This window comes from Ostrea edulis, chromosome 2 (genome assembly GCF_947568905.1).
Source record: "Ostrea edulis chromosome 2, xbOstEdul1.1, whole genome shotgun sequence".
Lineage (NCBI taxonomy): Eukaryota > Metazoa > Mollusca > Bivalvia > Ostreida > Ostreidae > Ostrea > Ostrea edulis.
In genome coordinates, this window is record NC_079165.1 from 69816396 (window position 1) to 69842048 (window position 25653).

The following is a 25653-nucleotide window of genomic DNA, read 5'->3' on the forward strand; positions in this document are numbered from 1 at the left end:
TACGTATTATGTCAACGTTGAGCGAAATCACAGTCGCCGTTTCACTGTTTAGGAAACTTTAAAAACCTACAATTTACTGTGCACAGTTTGAAAGGGAGTAACAGGGTCTTAGAAAAATGCACAGTACTTTTTGCCACAATAGTACATAATCATAGGCTTCCTTTGTTGCCCCCCCCCCCCCGCGCCATTTTATCTATGATAACACTAGGGGAATATTCAGCTTTTGAGTTAGAGAATGGCGTAAAAATGGCGAGAGTCTGCAAAACGGCAGGTGGCCTAGGTTCCCAATGGGTCTTGGGCAGAGCCCAGGTAGGGACACAGGCACCTACAGTGTGGATAGCTTGTATTGATATCTTTAATATGTAAATTTATGTAATATGCAATACTACATTGCATACATAGTCTAATATCACAGGTACATGTCAAATATATACTTGTATTTACATATATATATGTAAATGAACTGTTAGTATTTAGTTTATTGTCATTATATATATCATAATGTGTAACATGATTGTATGCCAACATGCTTGGTGAATGAATCCCCCCCCCCCTTGTATTTACATATATATATGTAAATGAACTGTTAGTATTTAGTTTATTGTCATTATATATCTCATAATGTGTAACATGATTGTATGCCAACATGCTTGGTGAATGAACCCCCCCCCCCTTGTATTTACATATATATGTAAATGAACTGTTAGTATTTAGTTTATTGTCATTATATATCTCATAATGTGCAACATGATTGTATGCCAACATACTTGGTGAATCAATAAGTAAATTGAAATTGAATATGTACATTACCCCCCCCCCCCCCTCCCTCTACAATGAAATTATTTTATACAGAACCAAAAATTTATCCAAAATATGTTATTTCCCTACCGATCACCCTCACAAGTCATTCTGAATAGTCAGATTGTACCTTCTGTAAGCTTTAGAGATGACCACTTGTGAGATACTGTTATGATATGATTTATTGACCAATTATGGATGCACAAGGGGCAAAAATACAAAGAACAGTTATGATTTAACACATATACAAGAGACAGACATGCATAGCATACATGTATTTAACAAAGTTTTGATTATAATACAATTTAGATTGATTGGAGTTATTGGTAACAATGATTGGGGACTGAAAAATATGACTGCAAATATCTTTGAGTCATCAGGCTAATGTAGTTCTACTTTGTCTTTCGTCTAAATCCCATGCCATCCGTTTTATTTGTCTTATTCTGCCATTTATCTAATCGAACCGAGCTTTTCGGTGGGGAAATATTAGTATCTCACAAGTGGTCATCTCAAAAGCTTACAGAAGGTAGAAGCAGACTATTCTGAATGACTTATGAGGGTGAACATTGGGGAAATAACATATTTTGAATACATTTGTGGTTTTGTATAAAATAATTTCATTCTAGAAGGGGGAGTATGTACATAAGATCTATACAAGCTATCCATACTTCAGGTGCCTGTGGTGGGTAGGGACTCGCTGAGCGAGGCCCTTACATTTCACTACCCATTTTTTGGACTCAGAAATAAGTTAAACATCTTGTGACCATGCATTTAATGGCTGTTTCACACTTTATCAAAAATCAACCTCTGGTTGGTCAATTTTAGGGGGAATGCATACATCCCTTAAAGACCCCCCCCAAAAATACCATATGGTTTCTACATGGATCACTGGATGTGGGTGGAGCTCATCTATGGTCATTGTTATTTACCTGAAATTTACATGACCAAGAGAGCAGGGTGTTGTATATAGTTTTGGTATACACAGGACATGTCTCAGGGCTGTCTGCAGAGTTTCTGTGGTCATAGTGATTGTATAATGGTTGTATTCCTAGTGGTAGCTGACACACAGTCTACACCCACCCCCCTCTTTCTTCTAAGTTATTGACTCAATGAATAATTTCTTTTATAAATATTGAGGTATCATAAATTGATAATATAAATTATTTCAATAAGTTACAAATTTTAGAAATCAATGTGCAAATTATTCTTTGATTTCTGATTGTGTAATTTATAATACATGTATATATAGAGGGGGGGGGGGATACAATTATGTCAAAATTGCATTGTTCAGGGAGGGTATTTTTTAAATTTTGAATTATGAGAAAGAAGCAGTTGTGGACAGGTCCATGCTATCAAAACTCAGGTAGATTGGGCTTTCTTAAGATCTAAAGATGCTGGTAAGTATTGGTTGTTATTGTTATCAAAACACCTCTCTGGGGTCCCTCTAGAACACAGTCTCTGCAGATATCACTCCACCTGAGATCTATTGTTAAAAGTTTGATTGACAGGCGGCCTACCATCGATCAGGGTACAGGTAAAATTTGGGGGTGTTAACTTAAATGGGTCTTTATGCCCCCCCCCCCTTTCAAGTCTCAGCTTTGTCCCATTTCAGCAAAGTTTTATGACACATCGTTTATTCAATGAAGGTTTAATTTGTTTCCATTTTTGCAGCATGGGAAGGAAGTACTGCTGTGTTCCAGGATGTTCAAATACATCATCAACAGTTACCCCGGAAGGCATAAAAATTGTTCTCCATCGGTTACCTATGTCAGAGAAAAAAACCAAACTAAAACAATAATGGATTCGCAGGCTGAGAAATGTGCGTGCAAATTTAATTGTTAATGACAGTACTAGAGTTTGTTCAGAGCATTTCCAAGGAGAGTTTAATGACTCATCAGTACCTACTATATTTCCATCAAAGCAACCTGCAGTTGTAAAGCAAAGACGACCTGTCGTTAGACATCTTGCAGAAACTGCATGCAACACTGAAGAGGAATTTGTATTGGACGACTCCACAGACGAAACAAAAGAAAACGTTCCTATTGTGTCGGGGAAAAGTGAAAGTGCTCAACATCCTTCAAAATTCATACATCAAGGATGCAACACTGAACAGAGTGAAACTGAGAGTAAAGAAATCCAAGTTGGAGAACCCTCTCCAGTGATGCGAGATGCTTGTATACAAGTTTCCTTACCATATATCTCACCAGAGGATCTAAGATACAACGATGAGAAAACAAGATTTTACACTGGTTTTGTATCTTTTGCTATGTTCTGGCATTATCTGAGCACACTAATTAAACATGGTGCAGACAAACTTTATTACTGGGAAGGAGAACAAAGATGTGCTAACACACCCATACCAGCTTATCACCAAACTGATGGACACAAACCAGGGAGAAAACGTTTCCTCCGACCAGCAGATGAATTTCTTTTGGTGTGTATGAGACTCAGACTCGGTCTATTGCAAGAGCACCAAGCAGATATCTTTTGTATATCTACCACAACCGTTTCTCGGATCATAAACACTTGGACGAATTTCTTATATGACCATTGTAAAGGACTAATACCATGGCCCTCCAGAGAGCAAATAATGTGCAATCTCCCAAGTGGATGTCGTGATTACAAGAACTGTCGCATTGTTATTGATTGTACAGAATTGTATACAGAGAAACCTTCCTCTCTGATTGCTCAGTGGTTAACATGGTCCGAGTACAAGCACTCCAACACTTTCAAGATTCTTATTGGTGTTGCACCGAATGGACTTGTGACTTTTGTATCTAGGCTATGGTGTGGTAATGCTTCTGATCGTCACATAGTACAACAAGATGGCCTTTTACCAAAGTTGAGCCCAGGAGACATGATAATGGCTGATAAAGGTTTCACCATTGAGGATCTTTTACCAGCTGATGTTGACCTCAACATACCACCAAGAATCCCTGGTAATAGGCAAATGACTCCCAGTGAATTCTTTAAAACTCAAGCAATAGCATCAGCTCGTATTGTAGTTGAAATGAAAATGGAACAAGTGAAAAACTACCGTATCCTTGGTGGCACACTTCCACTAAATGAGGCACATCTTGCTGAACAAATGGTATTCATATGCATTGCTTGGACCAATCTCCTCCCTCCTCTAATGAAATAAATTTGTTATGCTACATGTTGATGTAGATACATCTTTGCCAGTAAATTAAGTTTTTAGTCATGCTATTATTTGAAAAGTAAAAAAGATTAAAATATAATATTCAAATTTCTCTTTCACTTCAATAAAATATAATTTACATCTTACAATACACAATTAAGAATTTTAATACTGCTGGTACATATGGTATTTTTAATCAGTATTTATCAATGTACAAACATTTAATTCATAAAATACAAGGTATATATTTTCAACACACACACACACTCCAGGTCTTAGTCACAATAAATCAAATAATTCATTGTATAGTTTGATCATGTGCTTATACAAGATTTTTCACAACCTTGCATTTGTTAACATTCACAAAATTGTTTTCATTTTATAGAATTTGTGTTTATGGTTAATGTACATTTGATACAAGTACTATTTCTGTTGTGTTCTTCTTTTTATGTCTTGATTATGTTCAACAATACATTTATTTATACAAGTGTTAAATAAAATATGAAAATTCTTTTAATAAATTGTTTACAAAACTTGCAATTTTAAGAATTATGCCAATATATGAAAATTTACTGCTATATTATATATAGAACATGCCAAATGTTCATGTAGTTTTCACAGAGAACTCACAAATAGCCATTCTATATTTAAGAAACAACTGTCGATATAACTTGATATCAATCACAAATGTTGGCCACTAAAGTACACGGTATTCTATGTCATGTAATGTCAATAAAGTTTTAACCCCCTTTTTACTCTGAGTGAGAATAATTCTGGCACAAAAGATAGCATGTAAAACAATTTAAGTTTGGGAAGTATTTCACTCCACATTTCATCATTAAATGATATCCGTTCAATGGATATTCCTTTTTTTGTCCATACAACAAAATCTACCCAAGGTTTTTCACTAATAGCAAGTTGTCCTTGAATCTGGAACATGTAGTTGTGGTCCGTTTTCAGTTTTAATTTGCCATCTTCCAACATGCAGTAAAAATGTTTATCTGTAGCACATTCTTCAGGTAGAATGTCCCTCCATGGGTTGGAATTAGCTGTTTGTTTTGATCCATAAGGGCACTTAACCTCCACATTACCTATCCCACATCTATCACACAAAACTGTTCCATCTACACTTGCTCCTAGAAATGGAAATCTTGAATTAACAGATATACCACAATCTTCAACAGAAACAGACCCACTGCATAATTGCTGGTGTTTCTTTGTATACTCCTTTAATGCTTGTCTTTCATATTTGCGTCCATGTGAAATACTCTTTACATTATTTGGAATGTCATTATATCCCCTTAAATTTGAAACGAGTGCATCTGGCTCCACTTTTCTTCTTTTACATATAGCACCAAAATTTGATGCTGTCAAAATACATTTTCGGACGTCAATCCAGTTTTCATTTAAAGCTTGACCTCTTGTACCAAGTTCAACATTTTTTGACATTTTCTCACTTATTGCAATGCTGTCCATAAATTGTTTAAACTTAAGTTTGCATTCTTCAGAAGCAAGATTCACATGATCGGCATAACTAAATTCAGGAATAAATAGGTCAGTAAATGGTGAAATGTCAGCAGGCTCTGATTTTAATGTCTTAAATAAAACACAGTTTGGATTTATATTCTCAAGCCCACTTAGTATGTCTATCAGGAATGTATCTGGGTCTTTACAAGCAGACGCTTGGTACACATCGGGGTAGGGTCGAATTTTTGAATTTTCAGGATTGAAAAATCTGACTTCATGTACTCTCTTCGGACTAGGTTTTCGTTGTATTGGCCTTGGCTCTTCCCATCTGCATTGTTGTGAGGTGCAGGCATTTTTAATCTTTAATACAGTAAAAAGAAGCCCTCCGACATGTGCACATAGTCCAGCCTCACCAGCCTTGCAATCACAGTAAGCAAATATGATATGTCCGGTTGATTTGGATAGGCAGATGTAAAGCGAGTATGTGGAAGCCATTTTCCCCTTACCAACTTGAACATGACTCCGCATCGATGGTTTGCAATTTGCTTTCAGATAACAGATATCTGAACTATCATCAACAGGGTGGTACATTATGTTGCTTACATAATTTTCATTGCACAGTTTTCTTCCTTTTTGGAAATGGCGAATAAATTTGGCATTTCTTGCAGAAAAGGGGTCTTTATGAAACATGAAGTAATTTTCAACCCCCTTTTCAGACATCTGTGGTAATATATCTTGCGTTGCTGTTTCCCATGAGGAGTTAAGCTCACTGTACTTAGAACTAAATATTTGGCGGTTCGAATATATAGAACTGGAATCACAATCGTCTGAGTCAGAATTACATATAGTACGTAGTGCACGGTAGACCCTTTTAGCCAAAATGGATTTTGATCCACTTCTTTTTAGATCACTTTCCTGTAGCCAATTTTTCAAGTCCTTAACACACCATTTCTCCAAATCTGCTAAACTGGGAAGGAGTTCATTTCTGTCCGTTTCATCTGAGGAATCCCTGTCACTAGACATGTCCTGTAAAAACATGCAATCCCATATTTTTTTAACAAAAAGACTTAAAACATATAATCATACAATTTCAGCATTTGTCAACAATGCTGTGCTTAAGGAAGCTATTGTTTCCATAAATCTAAGCACAAGACCCCTGATGAATAATTTTCATCCATGTAAGAAAAGTGTCATATAACAATAATTTAACGTAAAAAGTCTACAAATACTAGAAGACTAGCTGTTGTCATTTGATTTTATACTTATAAATCGAGCTTTACGCCTTTAGTCCCTGATTTTTTAAAAATCTCCATATTGTATGAATTTTTTATCATACGATATCTATATACAAAATATGACAGCTCTATCATAAATCAATATAAGATCTTCTATCATACTGTCATTTAATTTCCTTTAATTGTGTTTTATCATTCCATTCCAAATAAATAATCTTTAACAGTTTTAATAGTATTACACTTGGCTATGCCATTGCACTTAAGAAATTCAATATAAACTAGGCCTAGCTTAACCAAACTAATCCAAAGCTGCAGGGGAAACATGTCACCGAGCAAAGGCTTCTCAATTTCTATCAATACGCCGTAAGACCATTTGGGACTACTCGTAGTATAGTACTAGAGCTATACCTTAGTTTACCTACACATCTTGCGCGAAATTTAGAGGCCTATGCACCGAGGGTCTGGCATTAAGTGTACAATACGTAATAATTTACATTGATAATGGTTGTTACTTATATAAATAAGAATAAAATGTGAAAATACTTACGATTATTGATAACTGTTTGCCTTTAAAAGTTGTACCTGAGGCGTTGTTTACACTAAACACTTCAATGAACTCCCCGGAAGTGAAAAATGGGTATAAAGTAAAACCCGGAGCGGACTCTGATAACCGAGATTCCGGGGTATTGCGGAAGAGAGGCATTACCAAACGCTACCGGGTAACGTTATTATGACGTCATAAAGGACTCGTTTAATTGACGTCATAACAAAGACGTTGCTAAACAATTTTTGTATACATATTTGAACTGCCTGATGAACCATGGAGAAAGCGCTAGCAGTAAAAAAAATTTATGATTGTTTTTTATGGAATGTGTCATTCTGATTTTCAATATTTACAACTGTGCTGAATCAACTTCTAATATATATATATATATATATATATATATATATATATATATATATATATATATATATTAAAACACTTTTCGAAATATTTCAACCGTGTTACCGGCCTTCATCAGTCGTGTTTAATAAAATGCATAGCAACTAACGATGAATAACGTATTATGACGTCACAATGTACATACACCTGAAAGGCAACGTCATGTATCAAAATTTTTGAAAAACTTAAGTCGAGTTGAATATTGGGGTGTATACTATTGGCAGCTGCATGAAAGTTGTGTAGTTCGTCTTCTGTGTTGTGTAGTTCGTCGTATTCAACTCGACTTAATGTTTTTCAAAAATCAAAATAGAGTTTCTTGATGTTTTAATTTCTTTTGATAGGGGATTCCTTTCAACAGACATTTACAGCAAACCTACCGACAAGCACATCTATCTCAACAAAACCTCCAGCCATCCCGAATCCACCAAAATCGCAATTCCGTTCGGTCTTGGCCTACGAGGACGCCGAATATGCTCCACCGACAGACAGTATCGTCACCAACGAGAAAAAGTAAAAACAAATTTAAAGAAACGCGGATACTCAAACAAAGAAGTGGAAAAACAACTTTTAAAAGTAGATAAACTAAATCGTTCAGATCTGCTGAAATATAATAAAAAGAAAATGTGATCGTGTTCCCTTAGTACTACTTACCTATTCAAAAGGACTTCCAAATATTCACAACATCTTAAAGAAGCGTCACCAAATCCTGGAAAATTCTGATCGTCTAAAAAACCTATTGTTGCCTTTAGAAGAGACAAAAATCTGAAAGACATTTTAGTTCATAAAAACATAATAATTTATTTTTTAAGAAAGGAAATATGTGCGAGCTGTGTGATCTTAAGAAATGTATTCTTTGTAAATATGTTGTCAAAACAAGCCAGTTTGAGGATGATAATGGAAACATTTATCACATCAAAAATCATATTAATTGTAAATCTTGCAATGTAGTGTATGGAGTTTTTTTGTAAAAAAAAAAAAAATGTAAAAAGATTGTGTATGTGGGAGAAACTGGTGGGACTTTATATCAGAGACATGTCTTGAATTTATCACTCATCAGAAGGGAAACTAATGACCCTGTGGCTGTTCATTTTTATTCCGATTTTCACACCATAGATGATTATAGCATAATAGGCATTGAAAATCTGTACAAGAATGTTATTTACCGGAAATATAGAGAAAATCTATGGAAGAAAAAGCTTAATACATATGTACCAATTGGTATAAACAAAAGGGAACATTACTGTCTATAAACTATCTTAATGAACAACTTTGCGTGTATGTATATGTGTACTATCTATTTAAATTTTAAAAAAATATATGTTTATTTATATGCAAAAATTTACTTTACACCAATTAGAATCCACTTACATGTATGATTTAAATAGATATTATAGTAACTCTCGCAATTTTTCGGATGTTTTTGGCGCAATTTTGATACATGACCTTGCCTTTCAGGTGTATGTACATTGTGACGCCATAATACGTTGTTCATCGTTAGTTGCTATCATGCATTTTAATAAACACGACTGATGAGGGCCGGTAAAACAGCTGAAATATTTCGAAAAGTGTTTTAATGTTTTTTTTATTCTTCTACAAAAGAGAGTTTGGATATATGTATATATATATATATATATATATATATATATATATATATATATATATAATAGTTACTTTTCGCAATGATCGGTAAAAGTATAGGTAAAAAATAAAAATGAAACACGAAGACGTTCAGTAAAGCTTTAGCGCTTTCATTTCAAATCTTCAGAAGCATTTTTATTTTTTACCTATATATATATATATATATATATATATATATATATATATATATATATTTCAATAAAAAAAGCAGGAAAATATACAGTTCCAAAATATATTTAAATCACTAGCGCTTTCTGGATTTTAACATCCATCCTCAGGTGAATAGAAATTAATTTGTATTCACCTGAGGATGGATATTAAAATCCAGAAAGCGCTAGTGATTTAAATATATTTTGGAACTGTATATTTTCCTGCTTTTTTTATTGAATTATTTTGACTGTGATATCAACTCTTTTTATTTGGATTATATATATATATATATATATATGATTGAATATTGTTTAAAGTCCCTCTCAGTGTTTTCGTTAGGAACCGGCCGAATTGACCGCCTCAGACAACTAAGTTGCCGGTTCAAATCGTGTTTGAAAAAAAAAAATTGCATCTTTTTTTTTTAACTTGAAGTTAATTATTATTCTCATCGAAATAACCAGTACTTATTAGTTAAAATAGACTGTGTTTACTAGTTAAATATAGACGGTGCATATCACTTCCTCGTTGTTGAAAGCGGTACGTATCGCGGATTTTCATTGGTTGCGAATATCGTGTATTATCTATGAAGGATTTTCATTGGCTGTAAATTCCGAGTCGATGTTGCGTTTTGAATGAACGGGAATTTTCCCAAATGTACCACGTTGACCCACAACACTGATAAAAAACTTAAAAGATGAACGTGAAGAACTGGTGATGAAAAGAACAGTTAAAGACTATTTTCAAATCCAAAGCAAGCAAACGAAGCGATCTAAAGGTTAAAAATAAAATTAATTCCCACTTAATTTGCATGGTTATTCGTTCAATTAAGTTTACTGTTTACCTGTAGCATGATTGATTGCAGATTTTTTGAAGACTGTCATGTGTTTCTAAATATGCCGCCAGAATACAGGATTTTGCGTTCCTGATTTTCAAAATTTTCTGGGACTTAATTGATCATGATTCTTTTTTATTTGAAAACAAACTTTTTGTTATAGATCTGAATTTGAATGCTGACGACTGAATGTCATATTTTATGCACTTTGCTGAAATACCTGGAAAAAAGATAATATTTTCACATATTTTAAACAATAAATTTACCCTCAGAATGCAGGATTTTGCGGCTTGATTTTCAAAATTTTCTGGGACTTAATTGATCATGATTCATTTTTATTTGAAAACAAACTTTTTGTTATAGATCTGAATTTGAATGCTGACGACTGAATGTCATATTTTATGCACTTTGCTGAAATACCTGAAAAAAGATATATAATTTCACATATTTTAAACAATAAATTTACCCTCAGAATGCAGGATTTTGCGTCCTGATTTTCAAAATTTTCTGGGGGGCAACCCCCCCCTAAATTTTTTTGGGGCCTTCTCAAATCCTTTATAGGCCTGTTCAATGAAAAGGAAGTGAAAACCCTGCCTCTTGAGAATATTTCACTCATATAGAGACATCACCACTGCCGGTGAAGGGCTGCAAAAATTTAGGCCTATGCTCGGCGCTTACGGCCTTTGAGCAGGGAGGGGTCTTTATCGTGCCACACCTGCTGTGACACGGGACCTCGGTTTGTACGGTCTCATCCGAAGGACCGCCCCATTTAATCCCCACGGGATATGTATATACACTGAGGAAACATCAATCTAATTAGAATTACGCAACTAGGTTAAGGGTTTCCATAGTAAAATGCACAATAATCATGGGGTGAAATTTCACAGGCTCGTGCATTTTCACAGCCAACTCGTGCCAATATTCACCAATATAAGTTCAATAATCCTATAACACTTTATTTTTGGAAAACAGCAAGAGGCCCTACTTGTGAACAAAAGTTGAGGTTCATGCGGGTAATCAGGTGAATATTTATTGATATACACAGACAAGAATAAAAATCTTTAACCTGAAAGGTGTTGGGAGTCATCAGCGAATTACCGGGGTTGTCCACATTCTTATAAATATCATACCGTTAATATACAAGACAGAAACTGGTCCCCGCACTTTTCAAACGCATAAATATATCTAGATTATATATCAGACAAATTCATATTGTTTTTTTTTTTTTTTTATAGAAGATGAACCTGAACTTTGCCACTGTTTCTGTAGTATGAGATTATATAAACTGTATTTTACTGGATGATTTCAGCTTCTCCATCAACTTTCCACATTTATGTAGCAATATTCCATTATCACCTGTATATAGTGTTTATATATCTCAACTGATTCGATATGCAAGAGCTTGTTCTGGGTATAGTCACTTTTTAAATCGAGGTAAGCTACTGACAAACAAGTTGATGGTACAGGGATTTCAACAGTCTCGATTGAAGTCAGCATTTCGCAAATTCTATGGTCGTTATAACGATCTAGTTCGTCAATACAACCTCGCATTGGGTCAAATGCTGTCTGACGTGTTTCATACCGATTGTTAAGCCGTTCTTGGCACACTGATTTTGACTGCGGATAACTCCGTTTACCTGATCAGGATATGGGGCTCACGGCGGGTGTGACCGGTCAACAGGGGATGCTTACTCCTCCTAGGCACCTGATCCCACCTCTGGTGTGTCCAGGGGTCCGTGTTTGCCCAACTATGATTAATAATAACAGGTGAGGTTTTTTTAAAGGACTTATTTTGGACTTTATGGGTATGCAAGACGTTGTTGACATGCATTAGAAATATTTTCAAGACAAAAATAATTAAATGAACTCAGGTAGCTTATTCGGAGGGGGGGGGGGGGGTGGCTGAACCCAAGCACCTGTGGATGATCTTAGAATCTCAGCAAAACCGGAACAGACGGTGTGACGTCAAAATTATTGATTTTTGTGGTCTTGAATACAAAAGAGTTACACATGGCAGCCTCTATAGATCGCGGTAATTTCAATTTTTGACGTTTTCAAATTAGTACTGAAGCATATCTAGGCCATATATCAACAGAATTGTATGACAAATCTTTATCATATGATTAATCCTATCATTTATCATGTAAAAATCTTTTGGGTTGCCTTTCCCTTTAAAGAAGGCTGAAAATAGCTTTAAAAATATTCACTGTGATGAGGATGTTCATATATGGCTTTTTAGGCGAGATAAATGCTGTAGAGGAACTATTTTCATTCTTTCAGGGGGTATATTCGTATCCAAAGAATGAAACGGGTAATAATAAATGATAAAAGGAGAGATTTCAAAATGTGTAGATGATAAATAAATAATTCACACCAGGGTTTGGTACTGCGAACACCTGCGAGTTGAACTATAAATAGACAATATTAGTAGAAGTTTATTAGAGGAATGATAATTCTCTCTTAATGAATGAATCTCTTTATTTATATTTATATATTGCTATCACTCAACACACCCCATGGATCTTCATTGTTTTCGAGGAAGATCAGACCTATTATGAATATTACATAAATCAAGTTATGCTAAGTCTTAGATCTTACATGTATGTTGAATAGTTACTTCTTTAAAGATAGCATAACGGGATACATATATTTCCTTGACTACCACTTAGTGGGTGGCTAATAATGATTCATTCACTAAGAGAGAATTATCATTCCTCTAATAAGTACTAATATTGTCTATTCATAGTTCAACTCGCAGGTGTTCGCAGTACCAAACCCTACTGTGAATTAGTCATTTATTTATCATCTACACATTTTGAAATCTCTCCTTTTATCACTTATTATTACCCGTTTCATTCTTTGGATACGAAGAAACCCCCTGAAAGGATGGAAATGGTTCCTCTACAGCATTTATCTCGCCCCAAAAACCATATATGACCATCCTCATCACAGAGAATATTTTTAAAGCTACCTAACATGGCTACGTCAACAAACGAAATTATTTGAAGCTGGGAGTTTTCAGGTCGTATGGGGCTTTAATGAGTATTTGTATAGTAGGAAAATATATTAAATTTATGAGACAGCAACTTAAGAATACACCGATGTAAGGCTTCAACCGTGCGCAGTAAATCGTCGGTTTTCATAAGGGGTGGCTCTGTAGCTCTCTGTTATGTCAAAATATTTTTTTCAGAGAGCTACAGTTCTGCAGCTATAACAAGACCAACATTCTGTGAAATAAGGCGCGCGATCAAAAGACCGAAGTCGGATAAAATTCTAAATTCATATAGTTAGGGAACCGTTGCGGTGGTCTAGAGGTTAGAGCGTCCGTCCCGCATGCGGAAGGTCGGGATTCGTTTCCCGGCCGCGACAGACCTAAGTCGTTAAAACATTTAGTGACAGTTCCATCGCCAAACGCTCGGCATCAGGTGTGAATATCACGGGTCCTCGGAGATGACCTTAAAAACGGATGTCCCGTGTCAAAGTAGGTGTGGCACGGTACCGTAAAGAACCGTCACTGCTCAATGGCCGTAAGCGCCGAGCATAAGCCTAAATTTGAAGCTCTTCGCCGGTCTTGGTGACGTCTCTATATGACTGAAAAATTCTCGAGTGAGACGTTAAAATACAATCAATCAATCAAATAGTTAGGGATAGGGGATACAATTTCCTGCAAGTTTCTGCCATCCAACTTTACACTTTAGTGGAAAACGATAAAAGACAAGCGACTGTTAAAAACCACATCGTGATATTACATTTAATAGTTTCAATGTACACTTTCATTTGTGAATAAACAGTATAAAAGGTATACAGTGTTATTTGAGGCAAATTCTGTGAATCGCGCTAGCGATTCACAGAGAATTTGCCTTAAATCCAAATCCGTTCATATTGACCATGAACAGCTCAAAAGTGATGTTCATTTTTTATATTTATATTCATTTTTCTAAAACACCGTTTGTTTACATTGCTTCTATTTTGTTGCATAAAACGAACTCCTAGCCTCTGTCACAGTAGTTATTGTGATGTACGTCAACACATAGACATGACGTCACATTTCGTCTCACCCTGCCTTTTATCAACATTGCAAGGTGCACTGTATTTTGGAGGTAGGAGACCGCAAAATTGGGATGATAACCCACGTAAGTTTACAATCCTAATCCAAAGGTGTGACTTGCGAGATCTTTGTAACAGATGTTCTATTTTTTTTTCAAACCAGTACGCTCTCTCAGTCGCGTGCTTTAAGCTAGTTCATAATCCGTTCACATAATAGTCAATGTGAACGGATTGTGTCGCGCGCTGAAATTGGTTGGATCATGGAGGGAAATGCGATTTGCAATATAAATATAATCGTGTATTTTTACTCGTCAATCGATTGGTTTCAACATTCATCATATTTTCATCCCGTGGCCGCAGTGTTTTCGTTAGGAACCGGCCGCCGGCCGAATTGACCGCCTCAGACAACTAAGTTGCCGGTTCAAATCGTGTTTGAAAAAAAAAAAATTGCATCTTTTTTTTTAAACTTGAAGTTAATTATTATTCTCATCGAAATAACCAGTACTTATTAGTTAAAATAGACTGTGTTTACTAGTTAAATATAGACGGTGCATATCACTTCCTCGTTGTTGAAAGCGGTACGTATCGCGGATTTTCATTGGTTGCGAATATCGTGTATTATCTATGAAGGATTTTCATTGGCTGTAAATTCCGAGTCGATGTTGCGTTTTGAATGAACGGGAATTTTCCCAAATGTACCACGTTGACCCATAACACTGATAAAAAACTTAAAAGATGAACGTGAAGAACTGGTGATGAAAAGAACAGTTAAAGACTATTTTCAAATCCAAAGCAAGCAAACGAAGCGATCTAAAGGTTAAAAATAAAATTAATTCCCACTTAATTTGCATGGTTATTCGTTCAATTAAGTTTACTGTTTACCTGTAGCATGATTGATTGCAGATTTTTTGAAGACTGTCATGTGTTTCTAAATATGCCGCCAGAATACAGGATTTTGCGTTCCTGATTTTCAAAATTTTCTGGGACTTAATTGATCATGATTCTTTTTTATTTGAAAACAAACTTTTTGTTATAGATCTGAATTTGAATGCTGACGACTGAATGTCATATTTTATGCACTTTGCTGAAATACCTGGAAAAAAGATAATATTTTCACATATTTCAAACAATAAATTTACCCTCAGAATGCAGGATTTTGCGGCTTGATTTTCAAAATTTTCTGGGACTTAATTGATCATGATTCTTTTTTATTTGAAAACAAACTTTTTGTTATAGATCTGAATTTGAATGCTGACGACTGAATGTCATATTTTATGCACTTTGCTGAAATACCTGGAAAAAAGATAATATTTTCACATATTTCAAACAATAAATTTACCCTCAGAATGCAGGATTTTGCGGCTTGATTTTCAAAATTTTCTGGGACTTAATTGATCATGATTCTTTTTTATTTGAAAACAAACTTTTTGTTATAGATCTGAATTTGAATGCTGACGACTGAATGTCATATTTTATGCACTTTGCTGAAATACCTGAAAAAAGATATATAATTTCACATATTTTAAACAATAAATTTACCCTCAGAATGCGCCAGAATGCAGGATTTTGCGTCCTGATTTTCAAAATTTTCTGGGGGGCAACCCCCCCCCTAAATTTTTTTGGGGCCTCCTCAAATCCTTTATAGGCCTGTTCAATGAAAAGGAAGTGAAAACCCTGTTCTCCGTCTAATTCCTGCAGTTTTAAGTGAGGGTCTTCTTAGGAACGAGATCAGAAGTTCAATGTCTGACGAAAAACTAAATTCCCACCCACTCCCCCTTTTAAAACTAAGTATGGTGATTGATTGATTGAATATTGATTAATGTCCCTCTCGAGAATCTTTCATTCATATGGAAACGTCACCACCTCCGGTGAAGGTCTGCATTTAGGACTATGCTCGGCGTTTATGGCCTTTGAGCAGGAAGGGGTCTTTATCGTGCCACAACTGCTGTGACACGGGACCTCGGTGTTTGCGGTCTCATCCGAAGGACCTCCTATTTAGTCGCCTCTTACGACAAGCATGGGGTCCTAAGGACCTACATGTATTCTAACCCGGATCCCCACTCAGGGTTTTCACTTCCTTTTCATTGAACAGGCCTATAAAGGATTTGAGGAGGCCCAAAAAAAATTTAGGGGGGGGGGGGTTGCCCCCCAGAAAATTTTGAAAATCAGGACGCAAAATCCTGCATTCTGGCGCATTCTGAGGGTAAATTTATTGTTTAAAATAAGTGAAATTATATATCTTTTTTCAGGTATTTCAGCAAAGTGCATAAAATATGACATTCAGTCGTCAGCATTCAAATTCAGATCTATAACAAAAAGTTTGTTTTCAAATAAAAAAGAATCATGATCAATTAAGTCCCAGAAAATTTTGAAAATCAGGAACGCAAAATCCTCTATTCTGGCGGCATATTTAAAAACACATGACAGTCTTCAAAAAATCTGCAATCAATCATGCTACAGGTAAACAGTAAACTTAATTGAACGAATAACCATGCAAATTAAGTGGGAATTAATTTTATTTTTAACCTTTAGATCGCTTCGTTTGCTTGCTTTGGATTTGAAAATAGTCTTTAACTGTTCTTTTCATCACCAGTTCTTCACGTTCATCTTTTAAGTTTTTTATCAGTGTTGTGGGTCAACGTGGTACATTTGGGAAAATTCCCGTTCATTCAAAACGCAACATCGACTCGGAATTTACAGCCAATGAAAATCCTTCATAGATAATACACGATATTCGCAACCAATGAAAATCCGCGATACGTACCGCTTTCAACAACGAGGAAGTGATATGCACCGTCTATATTTAACTAGTAAACACAGTCTATTTTAACTAATAAGTACTGGTTATTTCGATGAGAATAATAATTAACTTCAAGTTAAAAAAAAAAGATGCAATTTTTTTTTTCAAACACGATTTGAACCGGCAACTTAGTTGTCTGAGGCGGTCAATTCGGCCGGCGGCCGGTTCCTAACGAAAACACTGGTCCGACAAATCATGTACCCTCCATTTAATGGCCATTAATTTAAAATGGCAAGATTACTGAAAGGGATGTCAAAACAGATCAAAAATTCAACATGATACAGAGTGACCAACAAAGAAGTTACAAGCAGCAAGTTTCAGATTAATTGAATAATTGTATCTTGTTTCACGTCCCTCTTGAAAATATTTCATTCATATGGAGAAGTCACAAAGACTGGTGAAGGGCTTCAAATTTAGGCCTATATTCGGCGCTTTTAGCCACTGAGTAGTGAGGATTCTTTAGCGTGACACAGGACATCCGTTTTCAAGGTCATCTCAGAGGACCCGTCAGTGACATTCACACCTGATGCCGAGCGTTTGGCGATGTAACCGTCACTACCTGTTTTAACGACTTAGGTTTATCGCGGCCGGGATTCGAACCCCGAGCTTCCGCATGCGGGCGGGGCGAACGCTCTACCTCTAGACCACTGCGGCGGTTAGTTTCAGATTTAAACAAAAATAGAAACTAAACCCCAAGCGGATGGAAGGACGGACGTATTGACATCGCTGTAAAAAAAAAAAAAAGTCATATCTAAGGACGGAGGTATAAAAAAACCTATTGATGTTATCACAAGTCAAAGTAAAGCTAAAAGAGCAATAGATGATATTTTTTAAGGTTGAAGCGTTCATTGGTCGTCGTTTTCTGACTGGAATGACTTTGAATATTAAAACTGAATTAATAATTTTCATATATATTTATCACATTCCACAAAATTTCCATTTTTACCGTAATATTTTATTGGGTTCCCCAGATTTAGCTAAATTACTTTTAGTGGGTTTTCTTTGTGGTTAAATGATTGACTTTATAACACGTAAATATATTCCTGAAAGTTCGAATAAACTTTCATTTATACAAAAGTACATGCTTGCAAATTTTGCAATATATATGTCATCATCGACACAAGTGCGCAACATTCCATAACATTTGGTACACTCCGCTGCTGTAGCAGCACTTTGCATGTAATCTGATTGCTGTTTTCACAAACTGTTTAGTGTAAAGCAGATTTTTCCGACACCTGATGAAGATGTTTCATTTTTTTTTTCGATACATGTAGAAGCATTGCTGGAAGCATATCCATTTGATAATTAGTGCCCCGCATGAAATGCGGGAAGCCCTGTAATAATCACATTGTCCGTCCGTCTGTCCATTAATACTTTCTGTGTGACACGATAACTCAAACAGTTTTTATCGTACAGTTTTCAAATTTTGTCCAAAAAATAAATTACAAGAGGAAGACGCTTATAGATTTTTGGGTCATTTCACTTTGTATGTCATTTTGTTATTAGGAACACTTTCTTTGTGACACGACAACTCGAACATTTTTCATTTTACAGTTTTCAAATTTTTTACAGAAATACTTTACAATACGAAAGTTCCGAGTTCCCTAAGAGTTATTTCCCTTTGTCGAACTCTTCCGTAAATTATGACGTACAATATGATGACAGTGGGTACATTTGCTAATTACTATTGTTGTATTATTTCTTAAAAGATGATATCCAGAGTTTCTGAGACCATCCTATCTCAGGGAAAAGGCAACTTTAGTGAGTTTATAGTATTGGATAACAAAATGGCTCAAACAAATATTGTTAATTGCCATCTTTCTTTGATAAAAGCGTCACTCATGTAGAAGAGGAAACGAATAATGATTCAATAGCCAATTTGATAATCTTATTCAAACAGATTATGCTTGATATGGCCAGAATATGCATACCAGTGATTGATATAAACAATAGTTACGCTTTTATTACATTAATCGTACGTAATCGTTATGTACAATGCCATTCTACGATATAATGTATACATTGTTTACCCACCATACGTCATAAAATGCGAAAGAGTTCGACAAAGAGGAAAACACCTATATATTTTGGGGTCATGTCACTTTGTCTGTCTGTTTGTATGCCATCATCTTTCTTATTATAACTATCCATTTACCACTGTCTAAGGGAGATAATTCAATTTGAATTATGGTAATATGTATTGTATTGATGTCGAAAATTTACAAAAAATAATTCTACAACATTGTGTATGTGTATATTTGGTTTTTTAAAATGTGATATAAAAAAAAAAGCTTGGTGTTACATGTATATTAAATTAACACGTCCATCCCAGTCAACAACTCTCGATCGGGATCGGAATAAGAAATAAAATTTCTTATATCCGGTTGCAAAGTGAAACTGCTTCATAATCATTGAATTATGTACTAATTGCACGTTACACCTTAGAAACCCGTTCCTTTTAATAAAGAAAGATACAAAATGAGTGTACCTTTTTCATTACTGTTACCGAACTTTCTTCGGTGAAAGTCTCGAAATGACGTGTTTCACTGAGCTTGTTGACGGTAAGGTCTACATTTTTATGCCCCCCTTTGAAAAAGAGGGGGCATATTGTTTTGCAACTGTCGGTCGGTCGGTCTGTAGACCACATGTTATCCGCTCAATATCTTGAGAACCATTCACTTGATGATAATTATATTTCATATGTGGGTTGGTTATGAGTGAAAGATGACCCCTATGGTTTTTCAGGTCAAAAGGTCAAGGGACAATCTACTCTGGACATAGGAATATAATGTCCGCTCAATATCTCGAGGAACCCTTTCCTTGAAAGACATCAGACTTGGCACACTGGTACATTCTACGGAGTATATGACCCTTATTGATTTTGAGGTCATATGGTCAAAGGTCAAACTGGGCATAGGAAAATACTGTCCGTTCAATATACTGAGAACCCTTTTCTTGACAGACATCAAACTTGTTACACTGATACGTCTTCAGGAGAAGATGACCACTATTGATTTTGAGGTCACATGGTCAAAGGTCACACTGGACATAGGAATATATTGTCCGTTCAGTATATTGAGAACCCTTTTCTTGACAGGCATCAAACTTGTTACACTGGTACGTCTTCAGGAGAAGTTGACCCTTATTGATTTTGAGGTCACATGGTCAAGGGTCAAACTGGACATAGGAATATACTGTCCGTTGAAAACCCTTTGCTTGACAGACATCAAACTTGGTACACCAATATGTCTTCAGAAGAAGATGACCCTTATTGATTTTGAGGTCACATGGTCAAGGGTCAAACTGGACATAGGAATATAATGTCTGCTCAATATCTTGAGAACCCTTTGCTTGACAGACATCAAACTTGGTACACTGGTAAATCTTCAGGAGAAGATGATCCCTATTGATTTTGAGGTCACATGTTTAAAGGTCAAGGGTCAATCTGGACATAGGAATATACTGTCTACTCAATATCTTCAGAACCCTTTGCTTGACAGACATCAAACTTTAAATAGTACACTGGTGTATATTCAGGAGAAGATGACTCCTATTGATTTTATGCTCAAAGGTCAAGGGTCAAACTGGACATAGTATTATACTGTCAACTCAATATCTTGATAACCCTTTTACTTGACAGACATCAAACTTAGTACATTGGTACATCTTCAGGAGAGGATGACCCATATTGATTTTTAGGTCAAAAGTCAATAGTTGAACTGGACATAGTAATATATTGTCTCCTATATTTTAAAAATTATTTGCTTGATTGACACGTACCAAACTTGGTACACTGGTACAGCATAAGGAGTAAATGACCCCTATTGAATTTTAGGTCACATGGTCAATTCACTCTTGACATAGGAAGATATTGTCTGCTCAATATTTTGAATTGATGATAATACTATCAATTAAATGAGGTGTGTGTATAACCCTTTTCAATTTTGCGCCATGGGGGACATATGTGTTTTACAAACATCTCTTGTTTCGTGAGTATTTTGATGTTTGCTTATGGATTTTTTAGCGCATACATGGTATGTCTCTGTTAGGAACAATGGAAACTGTCTCACCTATGTATGTAAAGATATGTTCTATAGATTTATAATTTCAAAAATGAAGAACACTTCTATCAAATTTAATGTGTTTGAAAACACTTATACCCCCGATGTCAGAATTTCCTTTTCCTAGACATCAATATGTCAGATTCATAATCCTATTCGAATAGTATGTACCACATTTTGTACCATTTATTGTGTTTGAGTGGATGAGTGTGTGTCAAACAGAAGTAATTTAAATTTGCATCAGTCCCTCATAAACATGATTCATGATTCCTTTTTCACAAATTTGCATTCCAATGTATCTTTGAATATTATTAATTCTAAAATATATACCATCCCCAAACATTGCTATATCAAATACAGATGTCACTTTCCTCTAATAACCATCAGCGGGGCCCTTTCTGACCGTGTCAGTTTTCTAGTTGAAAATTTCATTTCTATTCGGATACATTAATCATAGCGAAAGAAATTTGGAATGCATCTTTAAAAATGTACTTTTTATGACAATGTTATAAGACATTTTTCTTGAAACTGATAACAAGGATTTTAGATAGACAAAGTTAATGATAATCGGTCAATACTACAATTTCTAATAGAAGACCGCATATTTCTGTCATACCATATATCAACATTATGCATCAAACTTTACATGTACGTAAAACGTTTATTTAAACATTTTTTAAAACCAACGGTGGTTGTGGTTACAGCGTCACCTTTGTGACCAGGAGGTCGTGGGTTTGAACCCCTTTCTTACTTTGTGTCCGAACCAAGACGTAAAAGCAGGTAATTGAAGCAATTAATTTAATTTAAAAGTGAGAGTAAAGTCTCAACCCCGATCACTTGTCTCAAGGCAGACATTAACACGTTAAAGAACCCTCACTGCTACGGCCCTGAGCATCGTGCATAGATCAGATTTGTCATACATGTGTATGTCACCTACAGTTAAAGACGTCTCTCTGTTCATGAGGAATTTTTAAAGGGACATGAAATAAAGAAACACTAGTCATTCTTGGATATTTGAGTTCGTTTGTATATTTCTGATAATATCCAAGTAAATGTTCGTGTTCACTCTCGCAATTGGGGAGCGCTTTTACTACATATATATATATACCCCAGACTGCATACCATTTTATGTGAAATGTATTTTAATTGTCAGAACAATATTTCCAATTGTCTATTTTTGCTTAATTTAAACCCTATAACATATATTACTCCTCCTAGGCACCTGAACCCACCCCTGGTGTGTCCAGGGGTCCGTGTTTGCTCAACTATCTATTTTGTATTCCTTATAGGAGTTAGATCACTGTTCGTTATCTTCCCCTTTCATACATGTGGATACAACATCAATTTTGGGACAGTGGGTTTATGGAGCTAAACTACATTTTCTCCGCTGTACACTGATTAATTTAAAGGATATTCAATGTTTTGTTGTTGGATATAGAAATTATTTCCTCAGTGAGACAGAATTTTTATAAATATATTCGTCGTTTTTCTTTTACCCCTTGAAGCTGTCTCTGTATTAACGTTTAAAAGAATGTTGAGCCAAAATATACCACCTTAACAAAAATGCAAAAGTTACATGTATGCAAGGTGAAGATAACGAACAGTGATCAATCTCATAACTTCTACAAGCAATACAAAATAGATAGTTGGGCAAACACGGACCCCTGGACACACCAGAGATGGGATCAAGTGCCTAGGAGGAGTAAGCATCCACTGTTGACCGGTCACACCCGCCGTGAGCTCCATATCCTGATCAGGTAAACGGAGTTATCCGCAGTCAAAATCAGTGTGCCAAGAACGGCTTAACAATCGGTATGAAACACGTCAGACAGCATTTGACCCAATGCGAGGTTGTATTGACGAACTAGATCGTTATAACGACCATAGAATTTGCGAAATGCTGACTTCAATCGAGACTGTTGAAACCCCTGTACCATCAACTTGTTTGTCAGTAGCTTACCTCGATTTAAAAACTGACTATACCCAGAACAAATGTTTTGTAGTCTCAACTTGCTTACAATGTGTACATTCATTCTTTACATCTTTTTTCCATTTGCTAATATATGCATTATTACATAATATGTTATTCAATAACTTATAACTGAATTCCGCTATCTGTTTGTCTTTCAGTTAATGACTGAGTTATTCTATGCTTGAAGGTTTGTTTTTTCAATCAAATATATCGTTGTTTTAATAATAAACGTAGAAGAGATAACCTTTTCCTCTTTTTTCTTTGGAACGATTGTTTATATTAAAGCTACTAAATAATAACAAAAGAAAGTTGTCGATAGATGATTTTAAAAGGAACTATAGATCACGTTAAAACCTTGTTTTAAAAGAATATTAGCATTTCATGAAGTCAGATTTATCAATTAAAGCAAGTTTATTTAAGTTATACACATATTTTCCCCCCTTCACCTACTTAATGATACGGTTACCTGTTTGCGGGTCAAGCTTTTTACTCATATATAACACAATACTTGAGCAAAATATTATGTTTATGAGATCAATAAGATGTTAAAAAACAACTTTTCCAGCGAAAGCCATATCGAAATATTTACCGTTTTTGAGTTATAAAACGAAAACTTTGAAGATCACCAGATCCCTAATTGAAGGGACCAGCCCCTATTTAGGGATATCAAAAGAAAGCTCTTAACATTTTGCGCAACTTTTGTTCTACATCTGTTAACAAAATATTTTTAGTTTAAAAGATACGAAGGAAAATATGTGTAATTTTTTGCTCCTTTGGGCGTCCTTATTTTTGAACCCTGTCAACCACCATTTCGAACACTGTAATCAAAAAACAAAAAACGATGTGTACAACTACAATGCTCCTACTTTTCATTTTCAATGCATTTTCTGCTCTAGCTTTTACAGTCTCGGAGCCTTTTGTCTGGAAACCAAAGCCCCTAAAATTTCATTCAAAGGGGAATAACTCGTGAACAGAAGGGTATTTCTGAAATGTAGTACATGATTTTAAAAATGTTCTGTAAAGTTTATAAACCCTGAAAATTTGAGCAAAATCCATGCAGAAATGAGCGAGATATGAAGCTTCAAAGTTAGCGTCTAAGAAAAAGAAGGGAAAAAAAAAAGAATAACAAGAATAATCTTAACCAGCACAATCAGTAGAAGGTCTTCCGTTGTTACGGAAGACCTTAATGATCAAATGCTTTACATAATACAATATGTGTATTAACATTAAAGCATCAATAGATATGACTAATTTGGACCCATCCTAGAATCAAAACCCTGGGTTGTGAAATTCACCATTTTTTGTACATAATTTTCTGCTATTCCTAAGTATGCATTTAGATTTTATACAGTGTCAGCAAACTTGTACAAAAAATATATACTAAGTTTGGCCCCACCCTGGGGTCAGAACCCCATCCCCAGGGATCATAAAACTGTCAATTTAGGTGGAGGTCTTCCTGGTCTTCATTACTAGATGCATTTAGTTTTTCTTACACATGTGCAGTGTGAAGATTTTTTAACATTGGTCAAATCAAGAAGTTTAAAAATGTGTAATTGTCAACACATGACGACAGACAACAACCAATAGCTAAAAAGTAATGACAGTTTGTGAGTCATTAAATGTCATACAGATGATGTCTCTAATCTGAGTCAATTACAGTGTATACCCATACCTAAGTAAAAATCCTTGATTGTACTACATGCATCTGCAACAGTTGTCCTTAGCTGAAAAAGGGCATTTGACCTCCACTATGTCGGGCAACGTTTTCCTCTGAGGATGTTGGAGGTGCACATTCAAACTGTCTTTGAAAGTTCCTTGCACAAAACCATCAGGTGAAGCCCCTAAGACTCCTGTCTCATGAAGCCATATACCTACAAATAATATATTCTTAAATTAAACATTCTTTATTGTCCTCATAGAAGAATAATATCAATGATATGTAAACAAAAATTTTTGTCAATAAAGATACCTGTTGGCAATACTGTTACACCTCCTTCTTTGCAGTATTCCTTTATAGCAACACTCTCATGTGTAACACCCCCACTGGATGGGGGCTCTTTTTTCTAAGTTGTAGGCACTCAATAACCTTTTCTTTAAGGAGACATTTAACCTGGTGGAAAGGAAAGCATATGCCATTACCAATAAGATTCTTTTTCAGCTGAATGTATTTTAAAATTGGGCTGAAATGTTAGCCAATTCTATTCACCATAAAGGTATGTTTACCTATTGCGCTTTGCAGCTGCAATGATTGGTCCAAAATTAGAAGCAGTAAATCTATGCTTCCTTACTGCTGCCCAGGTAGCATTATCTCTCTGTCCAATTGTGAGGAAGGCTGTTTGTATTATTCTATCAGGTGAAACGATCAGTTGCTGCCTCAGCCATGAGAGTGGCTCCTTTGCTGTAAGGTACTCCTGGCACAAATGAAGGTCCTCAACAATTGGTACAGGTAGTGCCTCAATCTCGGGTTCCTTTGACAGAATCCAATGCAGAGCTTTTAAGAAAAGAAAGAACATTGAAAAATGCATTTGCATTTATGAATTTTTTTTTAATTTTGATACATGTTCATGAAAA

At 35.4% G+C, this 25653-nt stretch overlaps 1 protein-coding gene and 1 pseudogene across 1 annotated transcript; one reads left to right on the top strand and one right to left on the bottom strand.

The window, feature by feature from the left end:
* The first annotated feature begins 246 nt into the window (after positions 1–246).
* On the top strand, positions 247–3940 carry LOC125676414 (uncharacterized). The gene is made up of 2 exons (XM_056153446.1): positions 247–309; positions 2720–3940. The coding sequence occupies exons 1-2, from the start codon at positions 247–249 to the stop codon at positions 3938–3940; spliced, it is 1284 nt and encodes a 427-aa protein (XP_056009421.1).
* A 443-nt stretch (positions 3941–4383) lies between these two features.
* Positions 4384–25613, bottom strand: LOC125680033 (uncharacterized; annotated as a pseudogene).
* Positions 25614–25653: the final 40 nt, after the last annotated feature.

What these genes read in the sequence shown, in the direction of transcription:
- LOC125676414 (XM_056153446.1), top strand. Translation starts at nt 247, where the DNA reads ATGGCGAGAGTCTGCAAAACGGCAGGTGGCCTAGGTTCCCAATGGGTC. An exon ending in GGGTCTTGGGCAGAGCCCAG is followed by an intron (nt 310 to 2,719) that starts GTAGGGACACAG and finishes TTTCCATCAAAG; the next exon opens with CAACCTGCAGTTGTAAAGCA.